We start from the raw sequence: 17,681 nt of genomic DNA, 5'->3' as shown, positions 1-17,681 counted from the left end.
CTACCGCTCTTTGGGCCAAAACACTTCCTCGTTTCATCCTTGAGTCCTCAGGCCTTTGTTTCTCTACAATATATGCTGGTTCTAATTAATCATTAAGAGGCTTTTGCCAAAATCTTCTGGAAGAATCAATCAAGCTTGTCAGAGAAGAAGAGGCGGGATGCTCATTACCGCATATAATTCTGTCACTCTTATTTAGAGCCACGTAAATTGTAAAAAACGTGAACGTGTGACCATTCGGGTAGTTAATACTTCACACAAATGACCTGTTTCAAAGAGAGGCCAAGAATCCTGTTTGTGCTTAGTTACTCGTAAGCATTAAACTAATTTTAACAAAGGAACTCTTCTTGCCCTCTAGTATCAGAAAGTGACTAGCTATTTTAAGGGACGCGACATCTGAGGAATGCTAATAACCTGCGTTCTGTATCTGCACTTGGCATCGAGGGTAATTCTGAGGTCAGGACACGAAAGTAAACACAAACGAAGTGCATTTGCATTGCTGTTTACAGCGCTCTTTTCAATGGGATTTTGTTTAAATTGCCACGCGTTTCAGCAGAGAATATTGGGAGCTTTGATATGCGCAAGCAGAATAAGCGAGTATATATTTCAAATGAAAATGGTTATGGGAAAGAGTAAACCCATTGTAAAGCCCTGTGTGCAACATTGACGAACATATATATTTTAAGAGAACAAATCATGCTTAAACAAGACATTTACGTATGTGAACAAATATTGGAAGATTATATATTTCTGAGTAATGCACTGTGAGCAGACACATTAAAAGATTATCAGTGACTTTAAGGGCTCTTTTACTAACGAGTCTCCTGGTGAGATACACCAATCTATCACAATAAAGAGATGTGACAGTCCATGATACTTAGTTACAATCAGTTTGAAGAGCGGTGTCAGGCAACTTGTCAGTTCCCCATGTTTTTTTTTCCCTTTACCATGCTTGTATGACAGGGAATCACTTTATTCAAGCCCACCCAAGTACCGCCCTTACATTTGATCGCTTGCTCCCTGATTGGCTAAGATTCTCTGGGTGAGTAAATGCGAGCTCCCTCTTTACCAAACTAGGCTGGAAGAGGTAACAGAACTCACAATTTTGCGGTGGGACCTCGTAAGAAGGTCGATAAGCTAAATCTCTTGCTAGGGAAGCATCAGCGAATAAAAGAATCTGCTTGTTTGCAAGTGCAGAGTTTTGTTTCTAATTGAAAGTGCGTTTACAACACTTTAACACAGGAGATTTTATTGTACGGTATTTGCAAGCCCATTCTGCTGTAAGGTGTTTACTACAATCCACAAGCTCCTCATCTTCTATAACTTTTGGATAGGCACAAACAGCTGGCATCTGGAGTCTTCTGTGCCCATTGGATATACAGTAGCGAGGCAACATGCGTTGGATTTCGATTCTGGATATCGTTGTGTTTTCCTTGATCGTCTTTTCCCACCAGCTGGGATTAGCTCGCGGTTTCGGAGACGAGGAAGAAGTACAGTGTGACCCAATCAGGATTTCCATGTGCCAGGATTTGGGATACAATGTGACAAAGATGCCCAATTTAGTTGGGAACGTGCTTCAGTCTGACGCGGAACTTCAACTGACTACTTTTACTCCCCTTATTCAGTACGGGTGTTCAAGTCAGTTAAAGGTTGGTGTGACCTCAAAATCTGTTTGCAATACTAACATCACCGTCTCTGTTTTAGCTGTGCTAGACAATTAAATTGAAAACTTTCTTTGTCCCGCAGTTATCGCACAGCATTTCAAACTTAAAAACAACAACAACAAAGAACAAGACAAATCATTAAGATGTGAGAGCGTATTTTAAACAATCAAGATATTCTTTTTCTTATGAGAATAAATATGTCTTAATTTTATTTTATAGGTAGCACCACAGCTTATGCCCAGAACACACTCAGTGAAATTTGCTTAATGACTCCTTCAAATTTTAATATCTTACACATGGGGAAAATGGAGTTTATAAGGCTTGGATAAAGCAGATTACTTAGTCAAAGTGACCAGATATAGTAAGAGATTATACTACATAAAAGTGATATTGAATGAGAATAGTCACTGTTACAAATTCATTTTTTCCATTCCGTCTGTGCTAAGAAATAAATACATTCAGTTCCATCATCTGACCAGATCTTGCAGGTGGGTCATATTTAGGGTTTATTCTTTTTAGGAGCTCAGTAGGATGCATATATATATTCACCTTATAACACTGTTCTTTTGAAAACATTTGATCGTGTTATGCATTCCGCTTGTCCAGATATATACAGTATTGGTCATACAATACAAATACAAGCTTGGTGAACATTTTACATTCTTCTGTACTTGTAACGACGGCTAAACAAGTGCAAGTACTGTATATGACCGCAGTGAAAAGCCGACATTTACTTTCTTCAGAAAAATAACTTTCACAGATTACTTTTCATTCTTAAAATAAATGCAATATATAGTATGTTTAATAGTTTGGACATATTGTGGCACCGTTTCTGTTTCTTCATATTTTATCTTGTGCGCACTAAAACATTTTGTTCATGTTTTTTTCCCCCGAAGTATTGAATTGTTTTTTTCTGAAATTTATTTTCTGAAACCTTAAGGATACAAATAGTTTGTAGTTATCAAATATATAGCTTGTTTTAAGAAAGTTTGTAGTTATCAAATCTTTTGCAGTTAGTTTTTATTAAGGAATAATACGCCCAGAAGTGGCAGTAGCCTGTTATTAATGCTATTTTATGTTTTCGAGTGTCCCGAAAACAAACCAGAATTTTCTTGTTGCATCATATGCTTTGAATTTCCTTTCCTTTACTGAATCAGAACAATGTTTGTTCTTTCCAATTTTATAGTTCTCCCTCTAGTCAAGACACATTATATGTGTATAATGTTATATAATTTACATTAACATTGATCCATTAAATGCATTGTGATGTATTTAATTAAAATAAAAAGCTTTACACCTCATATAATATTAAACAATCTTCTGCACAGGGCTATTGAATGCACTTAAATTCTGATTTTCTTTTATTTCTCTCCCATTTCTTATAGTTTTTCTTGTGCTCAGTCTATGTGCCCATGTGCACAGACAAGGTAAACATCCCCATCGGGCCCTGTGGAAGCATGTGCCTTTCAGTGAAGCGCAAATGTTTGCCTGTCTTGACTGAGTTTGGTTTTGTTTGGCCTGAGCCACTCAACTGCAGCCACTTTCCACCTCAGAATGACCAAAACCACATGTGCATGGAGGGCCCCGGAGATGAGGAACCCCCCTACCACACCATCAAAACCTTACAGCCCATGGAGGAGGAATGCCACAGTTTGGGAGCAAACCCGGACCAATATGTCTGGGTGAAAAGGAGCCTGAACTGCGTTTTAAAGTGTGGCTACGATGCTGGCCTCTACCGAAGGCAGGCCAAGGTATTCACAGATATCTGGATGGCAGCATGGGCCATCTTGTGCTTTGTGTCAACCACTTTCACTGTCCTGACATTCCTCATTGATTCCTCTAGGTTCTCCTACCCAGAGAGGCCTATCATCTTTCTGAGCATGTGCTACAATATTTATAGCATTGCTTACATTGTGAGACTGACAGTAGGGAGGGAGAGGATATCCTGTGATTTTGAGGAGGCTGCAGAACCAGTGCTCATCCAAGAAGGGCTGAAAAACACAGGATGCGCCATCGTTTTCCTGCTCATGTACTTTTTTGGCATGGCAAGCTCCATCTGGTGGGTAATCCTCACTCTTACGTGGTTCCTGGCTGCAGGTCTGAAGTGGGGACATGAAGCCATTGAGATGCACAGCTCCTACTTCCACATTGCAGCCTGGGCCATCCCAGCTGTAAAGACCATTGTTATTTTAATCATGAGGCTGGTTGACGCTGATGATCTGACTGGGCTGTGCTATGTTGGGAACCAACACATTGATGCCCTCACAGGTTTTGTGGTGGCACCCTTGTTCACCTACCTTGTGATAGGAACTCTGTTCATTGGTGCCGGCTTGGTAGCTCTCTTCAAAATCAGGTCAAACCTGCAGAAGGACGGAACTAAAACAGACAAACTTGAGAGGCTTATGGTCAAAATTGGAGTGTTCTCAGTTTTATACACAGTGCCAGCCACCTGCGTTATAGCTTGCTACTTCTATGAGATTTCCAGCTGGAGTGACTTCAAACACTCTGCAAGGAACTCCTATATGGCTGTGGAGATGTTAAAAATTTTCATGTCTCTTCTGGTCGGCATAACCTCGGGCATGTGGATCTGGTCTGCCAAGACATTGCATACATGGCAGAAATGCTCCAGCAGGCTGGTGAGCTCAGGGAGGACAAAACGGGACAAAAGGGCAGACAGCTGGATTAAGCCAGTAAAGGGAAATGAGACAGTGGTGTGAAAGCCGTGAGGCCAGGGACAGCCTTTTGTATAGGGCTCAAAAAAGCAATCTTTTAGCCTGATTAGGTTAAAACATGGGTTGGCCCACTCTCATGTTGAATGAAGACAAAGACTAAGATGCAGAGGTCACTGCTCTGAAAAAGAAAATATCATGCTATATAAACTACAACTAGTAGAAGTCCAAGTTGATGCTCCTCATGATATTGTAGCCTTAATCTGTGAGGGAGGATGTTGGCCCTTTTTGTTTAAGGGGACTCTCGGAGTAGATTTCACAGGCTTTTCCTTTGTGTTGTCAGTTTTTTAATCTGCACATCAGGCTGTGAAAGACTGGTTTCTACATGTTTGTGAATGGCACTGTGCGGGCCATCAGTAACGTTTTCAGGGTTTTAACAGTGGATACCTGTAACAGTAAAGGAATCCTATTTATGTAGCAAGTTACAATGTATTTGATATGCATTTAAAATAAATTACACTGGACGTTTAACAGTGCAGATGTTATACAAATATATGGAGTGTACCTACACTGAAATGCACTACAAAGAGATTATATTAGAGCTTGTTCTACAGACCCTGGGTTTATGCTTCAAACAAAAGTCAGATTCAATTAAATCTTTGTGCTGCTTTATTAACTGTGGTATTTTTTAGGTCTACTGCAGCAATTATACAAGTTTCCTAAAGGGATTCCAGTTCAGTTCCAACAGTTGTCCCTCACCAAAATGCAAAATGAAATAATAAAAAGAGGACTAAGCACTTTTAATTTAATTATCACAATTTATCAGTGGTCATAAGTGGTCATTTTTTTAATCCTATTGTGGTTTTGGGAAATGTGCATCGAACTTTAACATTTAATCTTTAATGTAAAAGCTTGTAATGTCTAACGGCCCCAAATGCCATTTTATACAACATATTTCTTTTTAGAATAGTGCCTTTCATATCCTTAGGCACACACATGCAAAATTTGATCTTTCAGCTTTTCGTCCATACTCATTTCGTTATTCGGCACAAGATTTTCTCTTGATGTGGAGAAAATAATCGGTTGTCAGTATCTAAGCAGTGTACTGACTTTATCCTCAAGGAATGTTTATCATTTGACATACTGGGCGAAAATACAAGTTATGTATTATATCAAACCAAAACCATAATAGATAATGAATTTTTCTCAACAGAACATGATGCCAAGTTTTGAATTGTCCATTTAAGACATACTTTCAATAACTTTTTCAAAGCTGAAAGTAGGACAGTGTATTCAAAGTATAAAACACAGTACTTTTCTCTTTTTCTTCAGAATGTGTATTATTTTCCTCAGATTTAAGGCACAACAGAAAAGTTTGGGTACATGCAGTACCTAGCCAAGTCAGCCAGGACACCACATAATACTTTGAAATATTTTTTAAAACAACAGGTTCTTGTTTTTTAATGTATATTATGAAAATTCTAATTTATCTTTGTAAAAACAAGTTTGTTATTTAAAAATGCTTTTGTATCAGAAGAAAGAAAATTAAACTTTTTGGTTTCCTAATCTCTGTGTCTTTTCTTACAGTTTTGCCTGAATAAGTCTATGACACTGATTGATTTATAAATTTATTGAATTTATCATAATTTGAATATGCCTTTGCTAGACATTTGTTGATTCACTTGCATAATTCATTCACCAATGCAATAACTAATCACATTGTTAATTTGAAACACTTACACTAGACCGATCTGGGTTGGGACTATATCTGAATTTCTATTACACTAAATCTGAATTTCTATTTCGCCCAATCACAGTCTTGGGGTTGTCACTTTTACTGGGTTTTGTAGTTTGTGTTTGGTAGGCAAGATGATGTTTTGATTAATCCTGATGTTAGTTTATGTGAATAACTGAGCTGAATGAATAACGGGGCGGAAATGAAGATGTGGTGAAGCAATTTCTTCACGTCTCCAAGTGAACTGCTGTGTTCTGAGCTGCTAGTGAAGAATAGCTCCAGTGAATCATTCAGGTAGGTGGTGCCCTTCAGTGATGAATGGGAAGGGTTTTTTCTGTTGAAAAGTACTAAATAAATGCAAGTAATTACTATTACATGACAAGAAAAACCCACTCAAATCATTATAAGGTATCATTGTCAAGTCTTAATAAGGTAATTATGGACATATAAGCTAGAGCTTTCATACATTTCTCTGGAACATGAAATATTTGGATAGAAGCACTTAAAATGTTATAAACAGTATTTGCAAACATTTGAGACATACTGTACCTCTAAATAGGATTGTCCTTATAACATGGATTTATGGCACATAATGGCTGGAACATATTACCCAGGTAAATGTTGCCTTTTATTTGCCAAATCCCACAGGATGAATAGAACTACAGTATAAGTTTAAATGCAGGAAATTAAACCTACTTTCTGGCACAATTTTCAATGTCTGTGTATTTGCTCCACAAAGATTGATTTTTTTTTAGCCACCTATAAAGTAAAATGAAACAATACCAACTAAAAGCAATTCTTAAATTGGTGTCTGGAAACGTGGAGGAAGTTTCTTCAAACATAAACGTTTTAAGATTTGTAAGCAGTTCCCTCATGTGGTGAGCAGCTACAACTGCATCATAGATAAGTTTCGTATCCCTGAATGTTTTTAAAATGAAAGTCTTTGGTGCCCTCTTCGGGTACTTTTTTGTGAGCACACAAAAAAGCCAAATGTTTTGAAATCCCTTTGAGAAATTTAATGAAAACACTGAAGAAAATCTGTAGAATTGTCATAAGTTATAATACACTTGCATTTTAAACTGTTAGTACAATTGAAAACAGAAAAAGAAAATTAGGATTGTTAGACAAAATTCAGAACATTTGAGAACATAAAACCTACTAAATTCTATCAAAGGAAACAACCTGTTCGTTTGATGTTAGAAAAGTGCAGAGTGCCAGCAGAAAAGATTAAATCTAGCTAGCATTATAAACTTAAAAACTGGCATATCCTTCACAAGAATAATAAAATATTTCCAATAGGAAATTTGCATAAAGTGGTTGAAATATTACACCATGTTGAATAAACATGAACTCTTGAGAACCTTGAATTTACAAAATGGAAAGACTAAAATTATACTTTTGTTTTCACACTCATGTCCTCATTATTGCAAAGAGGAAACGGCACAGTATGAATCTTTTTTGTATTCTCCCTTGTCAGTATTCCACTTATCATACCATAAGCAGAGAGGTAAGCATTAGTTTTGCTTGAGGTAAAAAAAAACTGCTTGTTTCTCTTTGGTTTTTACCTATGGTAAAAAAATATAACAATCACAATCACTTTTCCAAAAAAGTGTCCATTTCTTAAAATTATAAGTATCAAGCTGCCATATGGTAAATGCACAGAGTTTCAGGTTTCCACTATTCCAGTAAGAACAATATTCTCATGTCTGTAAGAGAAAAGAAGAGATTAATTTAGAGTTTCAGACCCACTATAGTATCTTGAGTTCATGCTGACACAGAAACACAGATGAAGGTTTCCATAATGTACTTTCCCCTACATTCTAAATAACACAAAAAGATAAAAGATTCCAGGGGCCACAGCAAATACAGCTATTCTTTGGGATCCCAGTCTGACTAACATAGTTTTAAATATCCATTTTCTCTGATTTTAATAAACAGTGATATTTGAGAGAAATATATTGTATAGTGCATCTGTGGACACAAGTGTGCAAAACAGATAATAGTAGTTTTGATTAACAACTATAGAAAATAATTTTACTTACTCATTTCTGTGAGTATCCCCTTCCTGAAGGTGAACTGTTTAAAACAAAATACAAAACGCATGAAATATTGAATCTGACTAAAGCAGTAGTGATAATCTAAATATCTTAGAAGACTGTAGGCAAACAAAAAGCAAAGTAAAAGCAATGCTAATAACGTATTATAACAATTAAATGAGATATTGATAATGGATATTGATATATTTCACAGTCTGTGTAGGCATGTGATCTGTACAAAGGTTCTATGTTTCTAAAGCAAGCTACCTATCCAGACCCTTGAAGCAGAGGCCTGCATTTCTTCAAGACATGGTTGAATGACACACTCGGATCAGAAAGCTAGTAGCAAACAACTGAGAAGACTAGTTTGAATGGCCTACTCTTAGTTATAATCTTTCTCATGTTCTGTTGATATGGTAGGAAGGGAAACAAATCATTATTTAATCTAAATCCCCTTACTGACCTTCCTGACTATATTAAAAAATTCAAGATCACAATGTGAAAAAGAGTAAAGTCTCCTCCTTAGAGTTCTAAACTGCTGCATGACATTATCATTTCTAAATGCAATGTACTCGCAAAATGAACAAAAACATTCATCAACAGCAATAGAAAGGAGAAAAAGTAACATTTCAACAGTAAGGCCTTTTTGAGGTTCATAGGAGAAAGAAACAATTTGAAACCAAAGGTGTGTAAGACTGGGAAAAGAAAAAGGATGTGAAAATGGGTTGGCGATGTTAAAACGCTGACTAAACAGATGGAATTGGGACCAACAATGTGAAGGCAGAAATCTTGAAATGTGAAGGCAGAAATCTTATGCTCCTTACATACTACAGTATACTTGTTCATGGGACCCATCCACTGACTAGATAGTAAAAATGAGGCGTATCTATAATCTCCATTTTGATCAACAATAAATTATATTGTTGAACATCTACAATTAACTCAATTCTCTTTCCAAAAATGCATAAACCCTATAATTTATAATTGCTTACACTTATATAGCGCTTTTTCTGGACACTCTACTCAAAGCGCTTTACAGGTAATGGGGACTCCCCTCCACCACCACCAATCCACCTGGATGATGCGACAGCAGCCATAGTGCGCCAGAACGCTCACCACACATCAGCTATCAGTGGGGAGGAGAGCAGAGTAATGAAGCCAATTCACAGAGGGGAATTGTTAGGAGGCCATGATTGATAAATGCCGATGGGGAAATTTGGCATTTGCCGGGGTTACACCCCTACTCTTTTCGAGAAACACCCTGGGATTTTTAATGACCACAGAGAGTCAGGACCTCGGTTTTACGTCTCACCCGAAGGACGGCGCCTGTTTACAGTATAGTGTCCCCGTCACTACACTGGGGTATTAGGACCCACATGAGCCGCAGGGTGAGCGCCCCCTGCTGGCCCCACTAACGCCTCTTCCAGCAGCAACCTTAGTTTTTCCCAGGAGGTCTCCCATCCAGGTACTGACCAGGCTTGCACCTGCTTAGCTTCAGTGGGTTGCCAGTTGTGAGTTGCAGGGTGATATGGCTGCTGGCGATATCCTACACCTTCTTGTACCCTACACCACAAGAAGTCCAATCGTGTTAATCTTTACCTACACAATTTCTCACATTTCCTCCTTTCTTGACAGCTTCATAAGATGACTCATTGATGGTCTTCCTTCATACATTAAGGACACTAACAATAGTGTATCTGTTGATATCTCATTTATTGCATCTCTCGCAAAAAAAAAAATGCCCTGGCATTTATGGTTTTCTCCCTGTGATACAATAATGAGTCTATGCAACTGTTTCAAGGAACATTTCAGAGCAGTGAGTATCAGGGATCTCCAAGCTCATAGTTTCCCATTTTACCTTTACTAGCTATGATTACAGAGACCTCTCTGTTTGCCTTTACAAGGATTCAAACTCTAGAAAGACATAAGAAGCTAAAATTATTACTGGGTTCACCTCTTTCACACCTATTCAGTGATTGACTGATGAGATTTTAATCACTCCTTTGCCTCAGTATTCTTTGTCTCTCCGTCATTCTCCACACACACACGAAAAAAAGATGCGCAATCAAAATATTGTCTTTTTCTTTTTAAATGCACTCTATTCCAGTCTACTTTGCTTTCTATTCAAAATTATCTTTATCTTATAATTAAATAAGTTATTGAGGACCAACTCTATATTTCAAGATTTACCATTTTACCTGGAAGTTTTAGAAAATAAAGCATTTACGAAAGCTGGAGTAGAGATCACAGGAATGAATGAATAAAGAACACAGAAGGATGAAGGGGCAGGACGTTAGGTGATAACTGTGATATTATGTTTTCGGGGCTGTTTGTACAAGACTGTTAAGAGGGTTCACTGGGGATGGTCTAGAACTTGCCAAAATATTGAAAAACAGAGTAAAGAGGCATGCTGTTTAACAGATGTCCTTTTGAATGTAGGCTCAGCTGATTTTCCAAAGAAGATGGAATTTCTTTTAAATTAATTATGGACCCTGTGTAAATGTAATTTTGGTGACTAGGAAAAGATGGAATAAACATCTTTATGACGACTTGTTTCTTCTGCTTACCTTGTCTGTTTTTCATTTTACTTGCTAGCACAGTAATCAGTATAATTACGAAAAGGCCTATAAGTGCCACAGCAATATGCAGGGAGTTATCATCTGTGGGTGGATCTGGTGGATGTATTTTGACCATACCTGTAAAAAAAAGAAAAAGAAAAAATGGAAAACAGGAATTTTGTTTTGTGATTTTAGATTTATTGAAATATGAGTTTGTTTTATTTGCTTGGATATAACAATTTCAAATGTGAACATTTAAAAAGGAACATCAGAACTGCCACAAGTGAGAGGAGACCAACGGCTCATCATGGTCATTTGGTTCTACAGTATTTCACTATTGTCCCTTAGCCATCACTAATTGTACTGGGTAGCAAAATTTCCTTGAAACCATCACCTGGAAAGACACAATTTCAAGCAGCAGCAAATTAAACCTAATCTACATGTATTTCGGATGACGGAGGATAGCAGGATACTTAGTAAAATCCCGAGTGAGCCTGGGCATGTGCAGACTCTGCATATACAGTAGAAGTGCTGGAATTAAATTCAGGACCCTGGAGCTCTGAGGCAGTAGTGTGGGTCACCTTGTCACCATTAAAACCCTTTTACTGATAGGAAAAATTACATGCTTGACATGTTTATGCATAAATGAATACAACAGAAATAAGCTGTTGGTTATTAAATTTTGTGCAGGATTCTTCAATCTGGCCACCTAACTATTTTTGTGCAAATACAGAGCCTTTTTTATTTCCCAAAATAAGCCTCAGTGATCTGGACATGACACCTACTGATCCCTCAAGACTCAAAGCCAAGATCATCTTGCACCCAGCCTGTATGTTGGTGTAACATAATCGTCATAAATACTCACAGGCTTCGTATTCTGGTGATGTCTCCTCTCCTACAGAGCAACTAACGTTGATGGGCCCAGAGGCGTTCACTGATATTGTGCTTGAAATGTTAAAAAGCCTAGTGACTGGATCCTCCCTGATGCTCTCATTTACTTTTTCCGAATAGGATTCATTTCCGTGCAGATTCCACTTAATATTCTTCTGAGGATAACCTCCAGATGAAGAGCAAGTGATTTCAATGAAGCAGCCAGCACCTGTACTGTTCCCAGTGCTGTTCATTGGCACTGTCAGCACTGGTGTGCTGTAGTTCACTGGGGAGAGAAGAAAAAAAGCACCTGTTTTTGATGTCTGGCAAAGAAACAGATCAGTCCACGCAAACATTTTAAAATGTTGACATTTTTCAATGCTCTCCCTTACCATGGCAAAATAACTAATACATTTAAGTACGTTAAGTTCACATTTTTGTACATACAGAAAATAAAATGCCTGTTTTTGTGTTAATACGATCTCCTTCATTAAGACACCAGTATCCAGCATGTACAAGCCCAAACTGAAAGAACATGTCCTTTACTGGATTACAATTTCCCACAACAACCATGATATTTCAAGCAGAAGAGTACTGTAGATATCTACAATAAAATAGATGTATTTAACAAGAACAGAAAATGCATCAAAGAGCTTATAAAGCTAAAAGCATTGAAGAAAGTGGCATGGATACAGGCAAGAAATTCAATGGTAAGACATTCAATGGTATACTGTACTTACCAAGTACTGTCAACCAAAACTTGGATGACACTTGGACATCTGGGTAATACATAATAATGCAGTCATACATTCCTTCATCTGTAATCCTTATGTCCCACAGATGAACAGTTTTGCTAAATTCATTTAGGGATGTGCGATTCCTGAAGACTGGACTTATTTGTTCTTTAGTGCTTCTTTCTTTATGGATTCCATTAACAAAGAGGGGATCTTCGTTCGCATACTTTTGCATGTATAAAAATTTAATTTCACTACCATTCTTCTGGGAAGTGCATGGTAAATCAATATTTCCGCCAACATATGCCATGATCTTATCTGGAATACATTTTGAGAAAGTGGTTTTGTTCATTCAAAAGGAAAAAGACTCAGAAACACAAAGGCAATTTAGACATTGGGGTTTTTCATTAAAGTGCTTATACTTACTGCAATACAAAGAGCAGTTCAGTGTGACTGAAAGCATTAACATTTCTATAGCAAATTGGCTGTGGTACCTAAAAAATAACACCTCTGTGAAAATCACACCTATAGAATGTGTGCAGCTTTTGGTAATGTCAACACCATTCCAAGCCTTTGTGTGTATCTATTGTCCATCAGGAAGTTTCTTGAAGTTTGTGGGAATTGTGTTCATATCGTGTAATAATTTGGGAAAAAACTAACCCTTTTATGTTTCTGAATAATGGAAAATCGATGAAAAAACTGAAGTTATTCACCTTGATTACATATTGAAAATTAAAAAAAAGAACTGCAGTTTCATTTAAAAGGGTGACCTTTTGAAGATGGACTTGAGGAGGGGAAGTGGACTGTTGTTCCTGCCACATGAACATGGGTGTGTATAGCAGACACACTGGGGCTACTGTATGGTGGGTGGATTGTGTGAGGGTGGCTGTGTGGGTGGGAATTATTCATTAAAGTGGTGATGTCTTTGCATGACGAAAGGAAAACAAATTTCGATTATATTTGGGCCTGGGGTGGGAGGGGGTTGAAAGGGAGACTATCCTTTAGTGCTCTCAGGTTCCCTTTTTCACTTCTGTGTTTCTGCTGTTGATTTATCATTGTCCTTTTTACATTCAAAAAAATGCCTATCTTTACGAAATATGACTCCTGAGCCATATCACCAAATTTAGTGAAAATCAACTGTTTTTACTTTAATAATTTGGCATGGACTCTTATTAATACTGGGTCTTTTTATGGGGAGTAAATGCCTGTTACGTATACTAATTCAGAAAATGTGTCTTGTTAACATACACATGCAGGACATATTACCAAAGCATTACTTTCTCTGGATTGTTTCTGTTCCTTCCTAAGTATTTCATGTTTGAATGTATAGAATTATTGTATAGGATCTGACGAGAAATTGTATTGTTAACACATTCTATTCTGTTCAGAAAAAAAAGGCTTCACAAACTTGTGCCCACAGTTATTATATCTTGGGCTATGTGACATATTAGGCTTTGTGTGAATCTTGAGAGTTTTAAGAGAGTGCCAGAAGTAATTTTTTGTTTTACCTGAGCTTATTGACTGTAACAGAGGTATCAGGTACATAAATATACACCTAGGAAGAAACATAATAATGATTAGCTGTAAATTACTGGATAACAAGTACACTCATTTCTACTCATAACTTACATTAAAAGAAATTAAGGATATGAAAGAAATAGATTAAAAGAGTTTGCTCTGTATATATTAAGCTTAAATCCAAAATTAAGACCTATCTGCCAATCGGGAAAAACAAATTGCTGTACTTGACAGAAGATTTCCATTACTAGATGGAATGAAGAAATATCTAGTAATCCTAAAGCCACCACAAATTACGTTTATAAGCATGATCAGCATGTGGTTCAGTGTTTTAACTCTTACGTCAGAACAGAACCAAACATGTGCCATTCCCTTCCCCGTATAGAAAATGTAGAAATTCTTTCGTAATTTAATATTTGTTTCTATAACATTTTACATCAGAATGTGCATTTAGCAATCATTTTTTTGCTATTGTTAAGCGTGGTACAAGCACAAAATTGCAACCTACAGATATTTTTTGTAACAAAGGCTACAAATAACCTGTAAAATTAATGAAGAAGGACTTACTATAAAATAAACCATAGTGGTGTGATGTACTGCAGTTTGACCTTTTTGTGTTTTATTCCAATTCAATATCAGACTTGTGTTAAACCCTTCGTGAATACTGGCTCTGTATATCACCATTAAATAATAATCCTATTATTTTCATTTCCATAAAGAAGAATGGATTTTATATTAAAGACTCACATGCACCCACCAAAAATACTGACTTTCACAAGTGTCATTAGTAATTAGTTATTACTTAGGAAACAAAGGTTTTATGTAGGCTCAATTGATAATGAAAATAAATATTCATGATGTTCTGCGATATTCTGTGTTTTCATGAAACTTTATCTTTCCCGATTGATATTTCCTGTTACGAAAGGTCTTTTCATTTTCAGATAATCTTAGATTTATATCTGTGATACAGATGATTATGATCAGATGATTATGATTATGGAGTTTTTTTAAGCGGAGCTCCAAAAAAGCTTTAGATTCAAACATTTGAATGGAGCTAAACTGAGTTTGGTTTACTGGGTGGCAATGTTTACATATTGTATAGCAAAATACTGTAATGAAAAAAAATAACATTTACTTACAGAAAATAGAAAATCGTGGAGTCCTGAAAAATATAAATTCATGTAAATATAATTTATGAAGGTGACCATGTGATACACTTAATTACCATAAAAATAATTATTTTACTCATTTATCATCTTCATGATTATACCTCAAAAATCTAAAATATTTGACTAGGAAAATCCCTTCTATGCATTTTTAATGAAACCAAAACTATTATTAAAATGAGTGCCAACTCACCCTTCTTCTTTTGGTAAAAGCAATGATTATAGACATTACGCTTTCCCACAAATAAAACTGTCATTCTTTAATCCAGAATGATAGACTACCTGCTATGATATAAATTGGATAAAACAATGGAAGTAGCACATATGCAGTCTACTATAATGTGTATCACACCATTTACAACACCATTTACTACAATGGACTTGTTTTCCCTACACAGTCAGTTATGTGTAGAAAATATTTTGCATATCCAGTCATAACGGGGAATTAGTTTGCCAGTAAATGTACTGTTATCCCTTACTATAACTGCTGGATGATTTAAAGGTGTATCACTAAGTTAGATTTAATAGATTTTTCATTCTTGTGGATTTCACAACAAACAGACAGTTAGAAGTTCAGTTCTAAGAACTCTGATGTATTGGGGAGAAGTTAAAAGTTCAACTTGTATTGATGTATTGGAGAATCAAAAAGTTGCTTTTGATGTAGTACTACTCCAGATTGATCATATCTTCGATAACACGTACTGTAGGTTTTCCACATGTGAACAAAAGTGAGTTGTATAGTGTAATTGTTCCCAGACAATGTGTCGTTTTGAAAACAATTTCCAAGACTGTGCTGGAAATCCACAAACAATTGCTTATTCGCATAATATGTCTATGTAAAACTAAGCTTAAATACCATAAAGCCTTTACAGGTTCAATGGCTGATTACTACAATGGTCAAGCTCTTACATTCTGTACGTACTCTAAGTGCGCTGATAACTCACTATACACCTGAAATTGACCTTCTTTCAGTTCCAAAAATGAAGCCCTGAATCATAGGATATTATACGTTCTGTTTTGTCAAAACTGTGTACTAATCTTCCAGAAAATATTATATCTTGTAAGTCAGTCAGCACTTTCAAAATTCTGTCTTCAATCTCATTTTGAAACACTAGGTTTTAATTCTGTTTAAATTATAGTAATAATTTGTGTTTATCTGTTGTGTTTCTGTCTTTGTCTTGTTCTTGCCTTGATTTGATGTGTTGTGTTCTAATTTCATTATTTCATTATTTCATTATTTGTGTCACTCACATTATTATTGATTTCTACTGATTGTATGTTGTTATACTGTATATATTCACCACCACTCATGAAATAGGAAGATAAGAATATTAAAACATATCTTCTAGTACTCATTAGAAGATGTTATACCTTTAGAACTGTACAAATTATCTGTATTAATAATCTGTACCATAGCAGAAACTTAACAAAGCATCCACATTAAACTGCTATTTCATAACAATCACGTAGAAACAAAACACTCACAAAAAGACAGACTGAAATAGTAAATATAAATTGTAAATTAACTCGTAAAAGAAAACGTATTTCAACTGACTTCACTTTCAGAATTGATATTCAGAATTTCCTGAGGAACTCCTTTTCCACAGGAATCACAAACAAAACTATTTAAGACATTTTAATGTGATTTTCCTCATAGACAAGAAAATATAATCTTAGGATTATGTATTCGTCTTATAAACACAGCACGGCAAATGTAATTCCTGTGATTTCAAGCACCTGTTCCAACCCATCTGTCATTTACAGGTTTGCTCTCTTTCCTTTGTTTTTTAAAGAGTGTACTGATGTCTTTTAAAGGCAAAAGACAGGACCAAGAGTGATAAAAATACAAGGAACACTTACTTTTTTGTTGTTCATTTCACTTCTTTAATCGTTCCTTCAGATGCCAGAGATTTGTCATTTCCTTGGCTGCCCCAGGCATTTAGTTTTGGACTATCGTTGTTGAAATGTCTTTTCACATCAAGAACGACTATAGTATGACTGTGTTTATGAAGTTTGTCTGACGGGACTTTTTCAGTTAATTCAGGAGGAAGTGAGATAACCCAGTAAGTGATATACTTTCAGTTTAAGGCAGAACACAATAAACACCTTATCTGTTACATTATTATGTATATATCAGCTCCGTCTTGGTAACTTGATAAATTAAGTAAGGTGCAGAGGATAGCAAATTCTGCAATAGAATGGACTGGAGGTCTTAAAAGTTGAGTACCCCTTGTTTGAAAGATGGAATTATTAAAAAAATAAGCCTTTTGTATTTATTATAAAATTGAAATCATCCAATATTTACTTCTACTTGAATGTTCGCCAGTCCCATATTGGTTTCGACTTTGTCATATTAATCTTAACACCACACAAAGAAATCACATTTAACTAAATCTAGAGTCATATATTAAACAAACTGGTATCTCAGTACATTATTTTCCATCCTCTTCCTGAAGAGTGTAGGGTTGCTAGCTCCCAGAACATGTCTCAGGGGAAAAAAAAGTCCTTGGTTGTATCCTTACAAGATTCCAACACCCAGGCAACTCGGCACCTGTGAGCTGTAGATTAATCCATCCGACTCTCCAGGAGTGTCATTTGTGGGGTTAATGACAGCTGCTTCCTGTTGGTGGTGTACCGTATGTCTTTGCTGCATCATTGCCAGTTTTGCTATGTCTTGCCACCAGAGCTCTTACCACCTACATATTGCTTGTACAATGGCACCTGTAAAACTGGC

At 36.3% G+C, this 17,681-nt stretch overlaps 2 protein-coding genes across 5 annotated transcripts; one reads left to right on the top strand and one right to left on the bottom strand.

Moving 5' to 3' along the window:
- The first annotated feature begins 1,096 nt into the window (after positions 1-1,096).
- fzd4 (frizzled class receptor 4) lies at positions 1,097-5,896 on the top strand. Its single transcript, XM_088922417.1, has 2 exons — positions 1,097-1,646; positions 3,047-5,896. The coding sequence occupies exons 1-2, from the start codon at positions 1,392-1,394 to the stop codon at positions 4,376-4,378; spliced, it is 1,587 nt and encodes a 528-aa protein (XP_088778543.1). The 5' UTR covers positions 1,097-1,391; the 3' UTR covers positions 4,379-5,896.
- Positions 5,897-7,013: 1,117 nt separating this feature from the next.
- cd86 (CD86 molecule) lies at positions 7,014-16,943 on the bottom strand. 4 transcript variants are annotated; one of them, XM_088920789.1, is made up of 7 exons: positions 14,921-16,943; positions 13,772-13,818; positions 12,270-12,581; positions 11,525-11,815; positions 10,669-10,797; positions 8,108-8,141; positions 7,014-7,771 (listed from the first exon to the last, which is right to left on the bottom strand). In XM_088920789.1, exons 2-7 carry the CDS (start codon positions 13,806-13,808, stop codon positions 7,732-7,734), a joined length of 843 nt encoding a protein of 280 aa, XP_088776915.1. In that variant the 5' UTR covers positions 13,809-13,818; positions 14,921-16,943; the 3' UTR covers positions 7,014-7,731. The 4 variants fall into 4 exon arrangements, with proteins under 4 accessions (XP_088776915.1, XP_088776914.1, XP_088776913.1 ...); XM_088920788.1 differs by lacking the exon at positions 14,921-16,943 and having other exon boundaries at positions 13,772-13,838; XM_088920787.1 differs by lacking the exons at positions 7,014-7,771; positions 8,108-8,141 and having other exon boundaries at positions 10,436-10,797.
- Positions 16,944-17,681: the final 738 nt, after the last annotated feature.

The sequence above is a fragment of the Atractosteus spatula genome, chromosome 7 (assembly GCF_055471065.1).
Source record: "Atractosteus spatula isolate fAtrSpa1 chromosome 7, fAtrSpa1.hap1, whole genome shotgun sequence".
Taxonomy (NCBI): domain Eukaryota; kingdom Metazoa; phylum Chordata; class Actinopteri; order Semionotiformes; family Lepisosteidae; genus Atractosteus; species Atractosteus spatula.
This window is presented reverse-complemented; position numbering and strand designations above follow the sequence as displayed.